Source organism: Apium graveolens, chromosome 11, assembly GCF_009905375.1.
Source record: "Apium graveolens cultivar Ventura chromosome 11, ASM990537v1, whole genome shotgun sequence".
Taxonomy (NCBI): Eukaryota; Viridiplantae; Streptophyta; class Magnoliopsida; order Apiales; family Apiaceae; genus Apium; species Apium graveolens.
The window spans coordinates 187,659,903-187,679,631 of record NC_133657.1 but is presented as its reverse complement, the minus strand read 5'-3'; the positions used below and the strand labels follow the sequence as shown (position 1 = coordinate 187,679,631).

At 36.4% G+C, this 19,729-nt stretch overlaps 1 protein-coding gene and 1 pseudogene across 1 annotated transcript; both read right to left on the bottom strand.

The window, feature by feature from the left end:
• Positions 1-12,620: 12,620 nt before the first annotated feature.
• On the bottom strand, positions 12,621-13,898 carry LOC141696269 (uncharacterized; annotated as a pseudogene).
• A 710-nt stretch (positions 13,899-14,608) lies between these two features.
• On the bottom strand, positions 14,609-15,498 carry LOC141696268 (secreted RxLR effector protein 161-like). The gene is made up of 2 exons (XM_074500431.1): positions 15,319-15,498; positions 14,609-15,118 (listed from the first exon to the last, which is right to left on the bottom strand). Exons 1-2 carry the CDS (start codon positions 15,496-15,498, stop codon positions 14,609-14,611), a joined length of 690 nt encoding a protein of 229 aa, XP_074356532.1.
• Between the last annotated feature and the right edge of the window lie 4,231 nt (positions 15,499-19,729).

Sequence of the window (19,729 nt, the reverse complement as noted above, 5' to 3'; positions counted from 1 at the left end):
GGTTTTTCAAAGAATAGGGTACAATGGTTTGAATATGTAAGTCATTTGATTCAGTGGTTGGTATTTAATTTGTATGTATTTGTGGAGTAGTATCGTATATCTTTGGTTTGTACTCGGGTATTCAACAATTAATGGTTCAGAAAGAATCAGGTTTACGGCTCAAAGATCAACAACTGGAATCAAGGTTTAGGGTTCAGTGATTCAAAGCACTTGTAATATAAAACATGACTATTAATCAACTACAATATATCTCGAGAAAGTTCAGAACACTTGCCTGGTACTAGCTTGCTATACTGCACTAACTTCCAATCACAACCGTCTTACTCCTCGACTATCTGCTTTCCTTTCCTAAGCCTTGCCTCTTCTTCTCACATATCATAAGCATCTATCAATACTCAACTCATACGATTCTAGTCGGTATACACTTCTATCTACCCTTCGTTTTACCCAAATCCGATTAACGGATTGAAAGTTACGCTATAAACAAGTAAACACCGAACATATAGACCGAAAATCAAACAACAAGCCACATATAACACGTAACATGTCAAATAATCAATGAAATTCCCTTTATAAAGAAGTCTCGGGTTATAAACAGGCTTTCGGGTATTTAATATGTTTTTTAAAACATTTTTTGGAATTAAAACGGGTCGTTGGTAAATTTTAAAGCAATAAACAGGGTTCGGTTGGCCACATCTGGATTCAAAATAATTTTCTAATAATTATTGAGCCTTGAAAACAATTTAAATTAATATTTTAAAGCTCGAAACTATTTTTCAGAATTTTTAAATTATTTATAAATAATTAAATCTAATTAAATAATTAATTAAAATCAATTAATAATTAATTAAATCAATTAATCAATTAATTTTCGAATTAATTGACCAATTAATCAATTAATTATTAACTAAAATTAATTAACTAATTAATTCAGATTTATTTTTGAATTAAAAATAAATTTTCGAATTAAAATAATAAATTTTGGAATTTTTAGAATTTAAAAACGAATTTTTATAATTAAAATAAATAGAAAATATGATTTTTAAATAATTAATAAACAGGAAGGTTATTTTTGCAAATTCTGGAAACTTCAGGGACCAGACTGCATCGTCCCCAAAAGTTCAGGTACTAATCTGTAATTTGACAGGGGTTTGCTGGAAAACACCCCTGTCTCGCCGGAGAAGATGATCCAGGGATGCTCAGGCCACCACCACCTCCAGATCATATCTACAGAACACCAGGAACACAACCATGCCATCAAAACACACAACCTATCCCTGAGTTGGCCGAAAATTGGCCGAGAAGTTCGCCGGTTTTCCGGCGAGCTCGGCGTAAACTTAAAAACACAACTCCCTTCGATTCAGGGATCCTCTATTAACGAGATATACACCAATCGATTGCAAATTTCATAAGGAACACAACCCACTATATTTCAACACCTAATAACCCCTAGAACAAAAAGCCCTAAATTTCAATTAAGAACATTCATACAGGTTATGAACTCAATTTTAAAATTCGAAGATTAAACTCAATTTTGAACATGTTATTGAACTCCAAATCAGTCATATGACATATGAAAAATTCATAAATTTAATCAAAATAATTCAAAAATAAATAAAATTACAGAAAATAAACCTTTGATTCTGCAGTGATATGAAGCACAAATTCTGATAGTATATTTCAAGAGCTTTGATTTGAGTACTCGAGCTTCACCAACGGATTCCGGTAACACCTTGAAATTGAGGTTTGATTCTCGGTAGGTTTTATGAATATATGAATTTTCTCTGTAAAATTATATAATTACTATTTGCAAATGATTTTCGGTACAAAATAAAATACGGTAAAGGCTATTTATAATTACGGAAAATTAGTATCCCGTTGGATCATTCCGGATATAAAATGGTACGTTTATTTATAAAAACAGATCCAAACGGTACCGATTTTTGGGATAATTATCCAAATCAGTACAATTTGTACCGCGGTCTTGGTCTCAGCGCTTGGTTACACGTATAACGAGGTGATAATTGTAATAGTTTAATAAAAAGATCCCGTTTATCGAAAATACGAGTTTTATTGATTTACCGAAACGAATAATGTATCGAAAATATTGCGTCGGGACCCGCGCAGGACAAACTGTACGTCGGATTGAAAAAGTCGAAACATGGAAAATACTCGGAATATTACAATTAGGTTAGGAAGGAGTTCTCGGAAAAGTTTCGGGTTATAAAAACGTAAAAACGGGTGACGTCGTTTGGTCCCCGATTGTATAAAATAGTTTATAAATACTTCAGAAAAAGAATTTATAAAATCCATATATTTCCTATAAAATCATAAATCAACATAAAAATAAATATGAAGATATGACAATTATCTATATTTTATTTTGGACATATAAAAATTAAAATACTCAATTTATATTATTTTTAAATATCCAAATACATATACCACTTAACAATTAATTCATAGAATAAATACCGAACATGCATAATATTTATTTATTAGCAAAACTAATTACACGATATATCCCAGATATTACATCCTTCCCCCCTTAAAAGGATTCTGTCCTCAGAATCTCCTAAGAAAACAAATGAGGGTACTTTTCTCTCATATCACTTTCTAACTCCCAGGTTGACTCTTCAACCTTTGGGTTTCTCCACAGTACTCTTACTAATTTTACCACTTTATTTCTTAACACTTTCTTTCTTTCTTATAGAATCTCTATCAGACTCTCTACATATGATAAATCTGTTTGAAGCTCTATTGGCTCATATTTGATTACATGCCTGGAGTCTGGATTATACTTCTTAAGCATCGATACGTGAAAAACATTATGAATGTGCTCCATGTGCGGAGGTAACGCCAACTCGTAAGCTACTTTACCAATACGCTTTAGAATCTCAAAAGGTCTGACATATCTAGGGCTCAGTTTTCCTTTCTTCCCGAATCTTGTCAATCCTTTCCACGGTGATACTTTCAGTAATACCAGATTTCCTTCTTCGAATTCCATATCTTTCCTTGATTGATCAGCATACTTCCTTTGACGGTCTTGTGCTGCTATCAATCTCTTTTGGATAACTTTAACAACTTCCTTCGTCCGTTGTACTAATTCAGGTCCAAGTATTTTGCGTTCTCCTACTTCGTCCCAATATACAGGAGATCGACATTTGCGTCCATTAAAGAGCTTCATAGGGTGGCATCCCAATACTGGCGTGATAACTGTTGTTGTAAGCAAATTCTACCAAGGGTAAATGCTTGTCCCAACTTCCTTTGAAATCAATGGCACAAACACGTAACATGTCTTCGATTGTCTGGATTGTTCTTTCACTCTGGCCGTCCAGTCTGGGGAAGGTAAGCCCTACTCATATTCCGTCTCGTTCCCAAACATTCTTGAAAACTCTTCCAAAATCTCAAATTAAATCTCGGATCTCGATCGGATACGATAGACACTGGAACTCCATGACGAACTACGATTTCCTTCAGGTACATATGGACTAACTTGTCTAGTGAAAATCTTTTATTTATAGGCATAAAATGAGTTGACTTGGTAAGTCTATCCACTATAACCCAAATGGCATCATGATTAGATTTCGTCCTTGGTAACCCGACTATGAAATCCATGGCAATATGCTCCCACTTCCACTATGGAATCTCTAATGGCTGTAACAATCCACTTGGTCTCTGATGTTCTGCTTTAACTCTCTGACATATATAACATCTGCTAACCCATTCTGCAATTTCCCTCTTCATATCGGGCCACCAATAATTTTCCTTTAAATCTCTGTACATCTTGGTACTTCCTGGATGGATTGAATACCTTGAATTATGAGCTTCCTGTAAAATTTCATTCTTCAACTCCGTCACTGGTGGAATCCAAATTCTAGAAGAAACCCTAAGAATACCTTGATCGTCCTTTTGCGTGCATAATTCCTCTCCTACCAAACGATTAATGTCCTGATCCATTATCTCTGCTTGACACTTTCTTATCTTTTCTAACAACTCCTGGCTGGAAAGTCATACTATACACTTTTGCTTCATCAGGCTTGCAAACTCTAATCTCCAATTCCAGTTTCTGAAATTCCTTGTATATCTCTTCGGGTACTGATAACACCTTCAACTTTTCTTTCCGAATTAACGCATCCGCCACAACATTTGCTTTACCGAGATGATAGTTAATCATGCAGTCGTAATCCTTGATCAACTCTAACCACCTCCTCTGTCTCATATTAAGCTCCTTCTGTGTGAATATGTACTTCAAGCTTTTGTGATCCGTATAAATCTCGCATTTTTCTCCATATAGATAATGTCTCCAAATCTTCAAAGCGAATACTATAGCTACCAGCTCCAAATCATGGGTTGGATACTTCTGTTCAGTGTGGTTTTAATTGCCTTGACGCATACGCAATAACCTTATCAGTGTTACATCAGAACACATACGAGTCCTTTATGAGAAGCATCGCTATAGATCACAAAATTTCCTTGATCGTGTGGAAGTGACAAAACGGGTGCTGTAATTAATCTTCGCTTCAATTCCTGAAAAATTTTCTTCACATTTATCGTTCCATATAAACTTTTCATTCTTCCGTGTAAGCTTCGTTAATGGTGTTGCAATCCTTGAGAAATTTTGAACAAATCGGTGATAATATCCCGCTAATCCCAAGAAACTTCTTACTTCTGTTGGGGTTCTCGGTCTTTCCCAATTTATAATTGCTTCAATCTTCGCTGGGTCCACTTTGATCCCTTCATTACTGACTATGTGTCCTAAGAACTGAACTTCCTGTAACCAAAACGCACACTTCTAGAATTTAGCATATAACTTCTTTTTCCTTAAAATCTCCAATGATCCTCTTCTGTCTTTGAATAAATCAAAATATCATCTATAAACACAATAACAAACTTGTCCAAGTATTCCTTGAAAATTTCGTTCATCAGGTCCATGAATGCTGCCGGGGCATTGGTCAATCCAAAAGACGTCACTAAAAATTCATAATGTCCATACCTTGTCCTGAAAGCTGTCTTTGGTATATCCTCTGGCTTAATCTTTAGTTGATGATATCCCGATCTCAAATCGATCTTGGAGAAGTACTTGGCTCATTTCAGTTGGTCAAATAAATCATCAATTCTGGGTAACGGATACTTGTTCTTGATTGTAAGCTTGTTGAGCTCCCGATAGATGATGCACAGTCTCATGCTTCCATCCTTCTTCTTGACAAATAGTACCGGTGCACCCCACGGGGATACACTGGGTCTGATTACTCCTTTCTCTAACAACTCTTGCAATTGCTTTGCTAGTTGCTTCATCTCAACGGGTGCCATTCTGTATGGGGCCTTGGATACCGGTTCCGTTCCAGGTGCTAAGTCGATCGCAAATTTATTTCTCTGTCTGGAGGAAGTCCTGGTAAATCATCGGGAAACACGTCTGGAAGTTCATTGACTACTAAAATATCTTCAAATTTTGCTGGCTCCTGACTTCTATCAATCACATTAGCAACGAAATGCTCGCATCCTTGCCGTAGTAACTTTTTAGCTTGAATTATTGTTAAAAACTTCTTTGCTTGTTTCTGGCCCTTAAACGTTACTATCCTCTCGTCTGGCGTCTTCACCATTACCTTCTTATTTCAACAATCTATCTGGGCATCGTGCTTAGATAACCAATCCATTCCTAAAATAATGTCAAACTCTCCTAGCTTAAATTGTATCAAATCTACACAAAACTTATTACCAGAAATCTCAATCTCATAATTCCCATAAACTTGATTAACAGATACATGTTCTTAATTTGCTAATTCCACAGTCATTATTTCATTTAAATACTCAATTGAACAATTTAACTTATTAATAAAATCTTGTGAAATAAATGATCGAGTTACCCCCGAATCTATTAACACTTTGGCACATAAAGAATTCACATTAAGCGTACCTGCCACGACATCAGTATCCTGGATAGCATCCTTCACAGACATATCAAAAACTCTAGCCCTTGGAGTCTCATTCACTGCTGGGGTAGATCCCATAATTCTCAATGCATTACTGACTGGGACTGATGTCTTGCAATCCCTGGCTATATGTCCTGGCTTCCCACACTTAAAGCATGTAAATCCAATAGCTGGAACCTTAACCGCTGGATTCCAGATAGGTTGATCCTTGTTTGCTGGCTCTCTCCCTGGCTGATTGCGGCACTCCCTCGAATAGTGCCCTTTTTGATTACACTTGAAGCAAACCACATTCAACTTATTACAGACTCCTCCATGTTTCTTCCCACATACCTGACAATCTGGAAAAGTTAACCTCAACTGATTCGGCTGATTCACATTGACTGGACGGTTGCTTTGACCTCCGTCGCCTACATTTTGCTTTCTGAAATTAAAATTTCACCCTGGCTGAAACTTGCCCTTCTTAAAATTTGGAAACTTCCCTGGTTGTGACTGACCTTCATTCCCTTCAAACTTCATCTTCTTACTTTCCTTTTCCTTCTATGACATCTCGCCCTCTGTCTCTGCAATCATGGCCTTTTGTACAACTCCTGCACAGGTATCCAATTCAAATATGGCTACCTTCCCTCTGATCCATGGCTTCAGACCTTGCTGGAATCTCTTAGCCTTCTTCCTATCAGTATCTACATATGACGGCACATACCTTGACAACTCCTCAAACTTACTCTCATAATCAGCTACCGACATATTTCCTTGCTTTAGCTCTAAAAACTTCAGCTCCATCTGATCCTGAACAAACTGAGGAAAATACTTTTCTAAAAATAATTCTTTGAACCTCTCCCAAGTAATAACATCTGTACCTTCCAATGTCTTCACTGTCTCCCACCAATAGGTGGCCTCATTATTCAAATAATAACTTGCAAACTCCACCTTCTGTTCTTCCTTTACTTTAACTAAAGCAAATGACTTCTCTATTTTCCTTTAACCAAACATTCGCTTCAATCGGATCTAAGGAACCCTTGAATTCTGGTGGGTTTACCGCCTGAAAAGTTTTAAAAGTTACCTGGGGATTGGTCTGTCTTTGTTGTTGTTGAGTCAAGTGAACTGTTTGTTGGACCAAGATTTGGAGAATCTGGGCTATTGCTGGGTTTATGGGTCCTGGGTTTGCATTCTGGTTGGTATCATCTTGGTTGTTATTGTTGTTGTTGGTTTCTTCATTCTGGGTGTTGGTGCGGGTATTTCTTTTGGGAGGCATTTTCTGTAAAGAATCAAATAACTTATTTAGCTTTTAAATCAAATCCTTTGCATAAAAGAAAAGTTTTGTAAAACAGAAATATCTCTTTTTGAAAACAGTTGAAAACAGAAATATATATATATATATATATATATATATATATATATAGATCAAAAGTTTTAGGTAGTATAAGCGTAAAGACGCTTCGGAAGTAAAAGCAAAAGGGTACAACAAACCTACTCACTAATCAGCAGATCTAGTCTATAAATACAACCCAAAAGTCTACTGATACATACTACACACTACTGTACATACTAAACAACCACAACATCACTTATCAGCATCTCCATCTCTGGATCTAACTCCAAGGAAACTTTGGTCCTCCCAGCCTCTCAAAGTCCTCCATCACCTCACTAGCCCATCCCATAAGTGCATCAAGGCCTCGACCAGGTAATGTAGCTCCGTGTAGCCTAGCCTCAAGAATCCTGCGTGTCACATGAATCTCCTCTCGAAGCTCCCTCACACCACGATCAACATCTGTAGTCCTGATGATATGCTGCAGCTCTCGGATTTGTGCCATCAAGGAATCACGCTACAATAAAAGAGCCTCATACCGGTAATAAGGAATAGGATGCAATGTAGACTGTAATGGGGCACCCGCAACTGAATGCCCAGTGGAATCTGAATCAGCTGGTGGAGGTCCTCTGATAGGTGGTCTCATGCCTGGGGGTGGAATAGCCTGCAGTGGTACGGGCTGCAACACAGGTGGAGGTAAAATAGCCAACACTGGTGGAACAACAGGACGTGGATCTGAAGATGGTCCTCCAACTGAGGGCTCTGAGTGATCAGCTGGTACGGAGAGGAAAGAGTCGGCCATCGCTGCTATCTGAAATTATATCGCAATATAAGAATCTCGACACATGACGCGAATCATACTAATACCTGTTATATCGTAGCACTCAACCTCTCAACGTTCTATCTTTCTATTTCCTTACTTCTAATCCTAACCCTATACCCATTCCCGTCAACCTAGGCTTGTTTCAGTGACTTTTAACCTGTAGCTCTGATACCAAACCTGTGGCGCCCTCCAAACTCGGGTCAGAAGTTTGGGGGTCCACACACACACATACCTTATTTATAACCTGCTTATAACAATAATAAAAATAATAATAATATGCAGTGACCCTACCTACCAACTACCACGGACCCCAACAGGTTAAAGTATGTACACAAGCCACACACACACACTTTATATTACAAACGTCCAAATCCTAACTATTCAAACTCAGAACTGAATATTAAACATTATTACAAATTTTTACAAACTTAAACTATCTCAAAAGCTGTCAGCTAGCTTAACTTGGTCAACCTGGACCCCTAGCTCTTGCACTGGATTGGGGATCCTCGCTACCAACTGGTTCCTTCTTAACTGGAAAAGAACATAAACAACATCGTAGAAATGAGCTAACTAGCTCAGCAAGTCACAATGATAAGACTGAGAATAATGATCATCAAGTGAAAAAGGTTAAGGTATCAAGTGAACAATGATTAATGATTTAGAATTGTATATTATATTTTTATTTTAAAAACCAAGGTTAGGCTGCTGATCAGTCATGCACTAACCCCGAGCAAGGCACACAGCTCTGCTCCAATTACTGGATCCAAGGCACACATTGGCCTAACTTGACAACCAATCTGGTCTGACCACGAATCTGGTCCACAATTTTATAAAACAATCCAATTCTATCATAATAACAGAATAAACAATATAAAGCAATAAACAAAATCATAAGCAACATTGGGTATTCAATAATGAAATGGTTTCAATCTTCACAAAGGATCAATATGGTAATCTCAAAAAAGAGCTGTTGGGTAATGAAATAATTGTATAACAAAGGAATCAACACTTCAAGGTTACAAGGATTTGGTTTTTCAAAGCATAGAGTACAATGGTTTGAATATGTAAGTCATTTGATTCAGTGTTTGGTATTTAGTTTGTATGTATTTGTGGAGTAGTATTGTACATTAGTGGTTTGTACTCTGGTATTCAACAATCAATAATTCAGAAAGAATCAGGTTTACGGCTCAAAGATCAACAACTGGAATCAAGGTTTAGGGTTCAGTGATTCAAAACACTTGTAATATAAAATAGGACTATCAATCAACTACAATATATCTCGAGAAAATTCAGAACACTTTCCTGGTACTAGCTTGCTATACTGAACTAACTTCCAATCACAACCGTCTTACTCCTCGACTATCTGCTTTCCTTTCCTAAGCCTTGCCTCTTCTGCTCACATATCATAAGCATCTATCAATACTCAACTCATACGATTCTAGTCGGTATACACTTCTATCTACCCTTCATTTTACCCAAATCCGACTAACGGATTGAAAGTTACGTTATAAACAAGTAAACACCGAACATATAGACCGACAGTCAAACAACAAGCCACATATAACACGTAACACATCAAATAATCAATGACATTCCATTTATAAAGAAGTCTCGGGTTATAAACAAGCTTTTGGGTATTTAATATGATTTTTAAAACATTTTTTGGAATTAAAACGGGTCGTTGGGTAAATTTTAAAGCAATAAACAGGGTTCGGTTGGCCACATCTGGATTCAAAGTAATTTTCTAATAATTATCGAGCCTTGAAAACAATTTAAAGTAATATTTTAAAGCTCAAAACTATTTTTCAGAATTTTTAAATCATTTATAAATAATTAAATCTAATTAAATAATTAAATAAATCAATTAATAATTAATTAAATCAATTGATCAATTAATTTTTGAATTAATTGACCAATTAATCAATTAATTATTAACTAAAATTAATTAACTAATTAATTCAGATTTATTTTTGAATTAAAAATAATTTTTGGAATTAAATAATAATTTTTGGAATTTTCAGAATTTAAAAATGAATTTTTATTATTAAAATAAATAGAAAATATGATTTTTAAATAATTTATAAACAGGAAGGTTATTTTTGCAAATTCTGGAAATTTCAGGGACCATACTGTATCGTCCCCAAAAGTTCAGGTACTAATCTGTAATTTGACAAGGGTTCGCCGGAAAACACCCCTGTCTCGCCGGAGAAGACGATCCAGGGATGCTCAGGCGACCACCACCTCCAGATCATATCTAGACAACACCAGGAATACAACCATGCCATCAAAACACACAACCTATCCCTGAGTTGGCCGGAAATTGGCCGAGAAGTTCGCCGATTTCCGGCGAGCTCGACGTAAACTTAAAAATACAACTCCCTTCGATTCAGGGATCCTCTATTAACGAGCTATACACCAATCGATTGCAAATTTCATAAGGAACACAACCCACTATATTTCAACACCTAATAACCCCTAGAATAAAAAGCCCTAAATTTCAATTAAGAACATTCATACGAGTTATATACCCTAATTTTAAAATTCGAAGATTAAACTCAATTTTGAACATGTTATTGAACTCCAAATCAGTCATATGACATATGAAAATCATTAGGAAAACAAGCTATACAACATGCAATCATCAAATCATTCAAACAATCATCCGAACAAAAATTCATAAAAAAAGTCGAAACATGGAAAATGCTCGGAATATTGCAATTAGGTTAGGAAGGAGTTCTCGGAAGAGTTTCGGGTTATAAAAACGTAAAAACGGGTGACGTCGGTTGGTTCCCGATTGTATAAAATAGTTTATAAATACTTCGGAAAAAGAATTTATAAAATCCATATATTTCCTATAAAATCATAAATCAACATAAAAATAAATAGGAAGATATGACAATTATCTATATTTTATTTTGGACATATAAAAATTAAAATACTCAATTTATATTATTTTTAAACATCCAAATACATATACCACTTAACAATTAATTCATAGAATAAATACTGAACATGCATAATATTTATTTATTAGAAAAAATAATTACACGATATATCCCAGATATTACACGAAACACCATATAATACATCGTTTCTGGACCGATATATTAGATATGCCAAGACATCGGTTAGTAACTGATGCGAAAAATAAGAAACAGTGTCGATTGTATCTATACAACAACGCTTATGTAAATAGAACGATGTATTTTACATAATGAGACATCATTCATTAACAGAAGTCTATGGTTACAAATTTAACTACTACATATATATATGCACCAAAAATACTAAAAAAAGCTATAGTAATAAATGAAATATAAATGACCAAAACTTTGATTATCATTTTTAAACCAATACAAAGCATCCCATTATACAACATAGACGAAATTAAAAACATAATTCTCAAATATACGCCATTTAATGGTTTGAATGTCAACTGTGGCTAATTTGCCAATTTGCAGATTTTTCGAATGTCAATTGTGGCTATATCAAAGCAAGCAACGCAGTCTGCATCGGATAGATAGTTTCTGCACTGAAACAAACTAAACACAACATTGGAAATGCTGGCCTGCTGTGCATTGGCGAAGTGTTTTTAATTTACAGATAACTGTCGTCTGAGGTCAGCGAAAGTAGCATTTAGATTGCTGAAAAATTTAATAGGGTTCCCAGAATCAAGTTGGCTGCACTCTCGGCCAAATATACTTATCTTATTAGCTTACGGATCTGACATATCTGATTCTATCTTCAATGTCACTACTAGTACCACCACCACGATCTTATTCCCGAAATAACACAGGGTTTCATTATGACTAGGGTTTCATTATGATTGTTTTCACTATCAGTTAGCGGACAAAAGCATTATATTTGTATGTTAAGCGTGTAAATGTAATTTGTATATCGAGAAAACATATACTCCCTCCGTCCCAAAATGTTATTCACTTTTTGACTTTTTGTACTGTTCATGTTAAGCGATTGACTACTAATTTACGTCTAATTTATAATATCAAACATAGTCATGAGTGATTTTGTTGGATTCGTATTTATGAGTACTTTAATATAATGAAAATTTTATATTTAATACTAATACGAAATTAAAGATATTAACAATCAATAGTGTGCATTGACAAACGTGTACAACACAAACATGAAACATTTTTAGGGACGGAGTGAGTACCAGATAACTCATAATTTGCAATGCTTCTAGTATCAGTGCCCCTGCACTCATTTGTATGTGGAGGGGTCATACTAAAATATAAACGCCCTTTCGCTAGTACAATAGGTTAGTACTTTCATTTTAATTCACAAATTCAGCTGAAATTATAACCAGTATTCATATAGTATTCATCTTTGTTTCCTTACACTTTTTTGGACAATGATTTGCATAGATTCAATTTTTCATTTACACTTTTTTGGACGATGATTTGCATAGATTCAATTTTTCATTCAAAACAAGGTTATATGCATGAATAAAATATTACAAATGTATATATCCACTATACATGCAGTGAAATTTTGTCTCGTCAATTTTGAAATTATATTACTTCGATAACAACCTCATCTAGAAAACATACGGAATAATAGCCTTTACATCTCTTGGGAAGTCTTTAAACTTTGAGAGGTACCATTTTCTCATCGCATAGCTTCTCCCTATCAAATAACTAGCGGAACCAACTGTGAAAGATAATGCATATACAGTTTGGGAAATACAGGAGATTCCAATAAATCCTAAAATCTCAAATAAATAATGCGGGCATATGACTAAATTGAAGAAACCTTCGCAAGAAATCTTGTACTGTTTCTCTCCATCTTTTCTTAGCTTAGATAGGAGATACCAAGATAGTGGTGATGAAAATTCCCAATAAGTCCTGCTAAGAACATTGTTGTTCCAGCGTATTTCAGGTCAATTATTGGCTCAAGAAATCCTGCTGTTAAATGCTGAGAGTAGGCTGTACAAATGACATGAAAAATAACTGCCGGAGATGATAATGACTGTATCTTTGGGCATGGTTCCGCTATATTTGTGGATGAATAACACCTGCACATAGAAATGTTTAACTTTCAGTTTATTATTATTCTTCACCCATCTTTAATATAAATCTTTGATAGCTAAAAGGGCTAGCACAACATGCATATTTTTCTTAGTTTGTTATGTGCACTTTATTCCTCTGGATACCCATTAATTCTTCACATAAATTTTCTACACAGATCGACATCTTAACGTTTCTAGAACTCTGATACTCTAGAATTACAAGATTGATACAATTATTGAACAATTACAGAATACTGATTGACATCTTCACACATAAAGTATTTTAGCATGCAGACCTAATTTATCAGAGCTCAACTGTTTTTATGAATGCAAATAATTAGGTTATTAATATAAGTAGCTTAAAGTTGCAAATGAAAGATCTTTCTTCAAGGGAGAATAACCTAAACCAAGTAGAGCTTTAATTTCAGATAATAATAAACAGGGTACATAGTCATTACATACCTCAAAAAGCCTCTTGAAGAAATGAATGACAATAGCCGAGGTAACCAAAGTAAATCTAAGACCCTCAGCTTGCACCAAGGCTAAATAGGTAGCACCGGCTACAAAATCTGGAAAATAAGTTAAGAGCATTCCATTTCTTCCCGAAAACTCGATCATCTTTGATTTAGAAGCTTCAACTTTCTTCTTGCTAGTGTTGAACATCTTCGTATAATGCATCATGCTCATCCCTCTCATTTCCAATAATCCAGCAATTACTAAAGATACACAGCTCATGAATGACATGGCCGTTAAAAACAAAGATGGCGGTGGTGGGTAGATGAGTCTCCGTAATTCAGATATCACCATTTTCTAATGCATAAATTGTATACGACCTTATCAAAGAATTTTAGAGAGATGCTTGCTTTAAGAGGGCTCGTTGAGTCTTATATAAAACAAACTGTAGGATGAATAATGGATAACATGTTTTAAAATATAAAATTTAAAAATTAAAGCACTAAAACACAATATATATACACACACACACACCTGTTTGTATTTAGAGTTGGAAGGAAATAAACTTCTCTATTGATACAAAACAAATCAGCGTATAAGAATAAATATGCAAGTACAAGGCAAGCTAAAAACTAGGCATGCAGCAAAACAGACTCCTATCACTAACCCACTTTCTTTATTCAGTTCCTACTAATATGTAAATACCCAATGACCAAGTCTAACAATTAAATGCACCCTTAACAACTATATTTATTTAAATAAAACATGTTTAGATTAAATAAAATCCGACATATTCCCCCTTAAGCTAAACATGTTTTCTCTAGACTAGGTACTCAGCATTCTGTAGCAAGGTTCTCGACTCTAATCAACATCTTCATCTCTTCAAACTTAACTTTGCCCAGTGCTTCAGTTAAAATTTCTGCTCTCTGTTCTTGAGTTCCCACATAATTTATGACCAGCTCCCCACGCTCTATGCATTCACGAATGAAGTGAAAATGAACGTCTATATGCTTGCTCCTTTCATGTAGCATAGGATTCTTCATCAACTCTATTGCAGACTTATTTTATACATGCAACATTACAACCCCAATTTTATGACCAGAAATTTCCCTTAGCAGGCCTTGAATCCAAATGCTCTGGCATGCTACTGTTGTTGCGGCCATATATTCCACTTCACACGAAGACAGAGCAATGACCCCATACTTCTGTGATGCCCATGAAATTAAACTGCCATTGAGATAAAAACACATCCCACCAGTGCTCCTTTGATCAACCACATCACCTGCTAAATCACTATCTGTATAGCCTACTATGGATTTCTTGTCTTCGCTTCTAGCATATACTAAACCATGATTTACAGTACCTTTCACATATCGTACTATATGCTTCATAGCTTGGTGATGTTTGACAGTAGGTGCCTCCATAAAGCGACTAACAACCCCGACTGCATACGTGATATTAGGTCGCGTATGAGTGAGATATCTCAGACTGCCAACTAAACTCCTATACTCAGTTGCATCTACTTTCTGACCACCCTCATCCTTATCAAACACCAATTTTGTTCCATAGGACACCTTGCCAAGTTACAACACAATATCCCAGCTTTTTCCAATATCTTTTTCGCATACCCAGCTTGTTTTATTGTTGTACATTCCTTTCCTTGATTAACTTCAATGCCGAGAGAATACGACAATAAACCCAGATCACTCATTTCGAATTACATATTCATTTGCTTCTTAAATGCGTCGATCTCTTCCTTACTCGAACCAACAACCAACAAGTCATCAACATATACACCAACAATCAGAACACTCCCATTTCTGCACTTCGTATAAACAGCGTGGTCGTGTTGACATTTTTCAAAACCCAGCTCCTTTAAACATTTATCCAACTTAGCATTCCAAGCTCTTGGTGCTTGACGCAACCCATACAACGCTTTCACCAGCCTATACATTTTGTTCTCCTCCCCTTTCTTCTCAAAACCTTCCGGTTGTATGACATACACTTCCTCAAGTAAATCTCCATTTAAAAACGCTGATTTTACGTCGAGATGATGTACTACCTATCCTTCCTTTGCAACCATCACCAACAATAACCGTATAGTTTCCAATCGTGCTACAGAGGCAAACACTTCATTGTAGTCAATTCCTCTTCGTTGTACATTTCCTTCTACAACAAGGCGAGCTTTATATTTCATAATATTTCCTCTGAATCCTTCTTAAGTTTAAAAATCCACTTCAAACCTATTGGATTGTGTCCCGGTGGAAGTTCAGTAAGAATCCAAGTGTCATTCTTTTTAATAGTGTCCATCTCGAGTTTCATGGCGCTCATTCACTCTTTTTATTTGCTTGCTTCTCGATAATTCACGGGTTCTTCCACCTTTAACAGCATAAGCTCGTCCAACAACTCAATCACCTCAGTCTCACTATACAATTCATCAAGAGTTCTGTACCTATAAGGTCCACTTTCAGTTTCTGATTCTAAATTTCCAAAGGACATTTCAGTATGGCTGCCACCAGTCGTGTGCAACGGAGTTGTGAAGCCACTAGTCGTGTGTAACGGAGTTGTGAAGCCTTCATCTTCACCACCATATTCATTAGTATTAACACTCGTTTCAACACTGTTTTCAAACATGGTGATGCATCCAGGAGCTTTCACCTCGCATTCCCCTTCTTTCTCCCATATCCAGAATTCTTTCTCACGAAATACTACATCACGACTGTCTTGTATTTTCTTTGTGACTGGGTCATACAACCTACAACCTTTAGTCCCGTGGCTCACATCCCAAATATACGACTCTTTTTCCCCTGTCATCCAGCTTTTTAACATAAATAGATGGCACCTTCATGATTGCTACATAACCAGATACTCTAAGATGTCCCAAATCTGGATTCTTCCGTCCCTAAGCTTCTTACGGAGTCGTACCATTTAGAATTCATGTTGGTAAATAATTAAGCACGTATATTGTGTGCCTTACCGCTTCCCCCACATGGTTGATGGTAACTTCGATTCCCTCAGAAAACTCCCGACCATCGCTGCCACGGTTCAATTTCTTCTCTCGACTATTCTATTTTGTTACACGGTATACGGGGCTGTGTATTGACGTTCAATCCCCATTTCTTCACAAAATAATTTGAATTCATTTGAGCAAAATTCACCGCCTCGATCTGTCCTCAACATTTTTATACTTCTCTCCATTCTCTTTTCTACCACTTGCCTTATATTTTTTGAATATTGCAAGAGCATCTCTTTTTTCTTTTAACAAATATACCCACATTTTCCTAGTATAATCATCGACAAACAAGAGAAAATATTGATTACCTCCAGAAGTCTCAGGCATGATCGGGCCAGTAATGTCTGCATACACTAATTCAAGGGGCTTCTTTGACTCAAAACTCGTATTTGCTGGAAACGGACTTCTTACCAGCTTTGTCGTCAAACATCCTTCACATTTATTCTTTCGTTGAATCAACCTCGGAACTCCATATGCTAATTTCTCCTTTGTCATGAGTTCTAAGGCCTGAAAATTGACATGGTCCTCACGACTTATTTTGTAGAGACGATTTTCACTTCTCTTCACTTTCATCCACAGTCGACCTTGTTCCTCATAAACCCATAAATATTCTCTCTCCAATATAATCTTGTCACCAGCCTCCGAGAGTTGACCCAAGCTAATAATGTTATTGCACAAGGTAGAAATGTAATATACCTCGCTTAATGTCTTCTCTTCTCTATTCTTGCATTTAAATGACACTACTCCCCTGCCTTTTATCGTCATAGAAGACCCATCACCAAACTTCACCTTTCCAGTCACACTTTCATCCAATTCTTTAAATTTTTTCCATTGCCCGGTCATGTGATTGCTCGCCCCATTATCCAGATTCCACACTTGCAAATCTTTGCGTCCCACATTTTTCTCTGTCAGCTTTGGAACTACAATTTCTTTGTTCAACAACATCATTTCCTTATCAGATTTTTCAATCTCAGCAATCAGTAGCGTTGGTTCATCTCCTTGGATTTGGGTAAGGTTCACTTCCTTTTGTGGTTCCTTGTCACGTCGTGGTTTTCGGCACTCGTATGCAAAGTGTCCATATGCTTGACAGTTGAAACACCTCATCCTGCTCCTATCACGTCCTCCTCGGTTCGATTCTTTTCCCAGGTTCTCACTAGGACCTCGATTCCCTTCCTTGTTTATTCTCATCCACTCCTCACGAATCAATAGCAATTGTCCCTCGTGGTTTTCTCTCTTTTGCCATTCTTCCTCTGTCAGTAAAAGTTTTCCTTGATTCATCTTAATTGTCCCACGCAACCATTCTTCATGGGCCTTCAATGGACCAACGACTTCTTCCACAGACATCTCCTCCAAATTTCCGAATTGCTCCAAAGCAGATGCAATTTGTAAATTTTTGAGGGAATTGCTCTGAGAAGTTTCTTCACCACGTAGCTCTCTTCCATCTTCTCTCCTAGTGCTCGAATGTTAGTGACCAATCCATGTAATTTCATATAAAAGTCATCTAATTGCTCCCCATCTCCTTTGAAATCCCTCGATATATAATTACCAAGGCTCGCTTGTCCGTTTTGTCCTCAACAGTCCCTGTCGGAACACATGGTTCGATCGCCTCCCACAGACCATACGCCTGTATAATCACTTTCATATTCTGAGACCAGGCTGCATATGTCGTCTTGGTAAGCATAAGATAGCTCAGCCTAATATTTGTACTTTGTTTCATCTTGCCTTTTTATTCCATCGTGTCCGAAAACTTATCGTGGCTCTGATACCAAGAAAAACACTAAAACACAATATATACACACACACCTGTTTGTATTTAGAGTTGGAAGGATATAAACTTCTCTATTGAAACAAAACAAATCAGCATACAAGAATAAATATGCAAGTACAAGGCAAGCTAAAAACTAGGCATGCAGCAAAACAGACTCCTATCACTAACCCACTTTCTTTATTCAGCTCCTACTAATATGCAAATACCTAATGACCAAGTCTAACAATAAAATGCACCATTAACAGCTATATTTATTTAAATAAAACTTGTTTAGATTAAATAAAATCCAACATATTGCCCCTTAGCTAAACATGTTTTTCTAGACTAGGTACTCAGCATTCTGTAGCAAGGTTCTCAACTCCAATCAACATCTTAATCTCTTCAAACTTAACTTTGCCCAGTGCTTTAGTTAAAATGCCTGCTCTCTGTTCTTGAGTTCCCACATAATTTATGACCAGCTCCCCACGCTCTATGCATTCACGAATGAAGTGAAAACGAACGTCTATATGCTTGCTCCTTCCATGTAGCACAGGATTCTTCATCAACTCTATTGCAGACTTATTGTCTACATGCAACACTACAACGCTAATTTTATGCCCAGAAATTTCCCTTAGCAGGCCTCGAATTCAAATGCTCTGGCATGCTGCTGTTGTTGCGGGCATTTATTCTGCTTCACACGAAGACAGTGCAATGACCCTCTACTTCTGCGATGCCCATGAAATTAAACTGCCATTGAGATAAAAACACATCCCACCAGTGCTCCTTCGATCAACCACATCACCTGCTAAATCACTATCTGTATAGCCTGCTATGGTTTTCTTGTCTTCGCTTCTAGCATATACTAAACCATGATTTACAGTATGTAACACCCCGAAATCCAGGGTCGGGGATCCGGGTTGTCATGAGTTCCATTTCCCTTAATAACCTTTAATCTTAATAAACAACCAACTACTACGTACTGTGACCCCACAATATACACACATCCACCACAAGTTATAGTCTTAGAGATGAAAACCAAAAATAACACAAGTCATTTTATTCCACAATTATAAGTCATTACACCTCAAAAGGGTTTTAGAATAAATTTACATATTCTTTGCCATTATTACAATTCATAATATACATAAGTCTGGTACATCAAAAATTTAAAGCCTAGCTTATTGGTAGTTCCTACCTCGGCTATAGCGGCATCAGCGCCTACAGGAAACTGCGGAACATTTCCTATCCGCTCGCGAATTGGGAGCTTGGTCCTGTTCATCTTGTCTATCTGTTGTAGTGTGATGAAAGAAGAAAGTAAGGGTGAGCAACAAGCCCACCGAAATAATATGTATAATAATTACCAATATATGAGCATCTTCATAGTACTCATGAAAGTCTTGGTCAAGTAGAAATGAACCAAGTTTG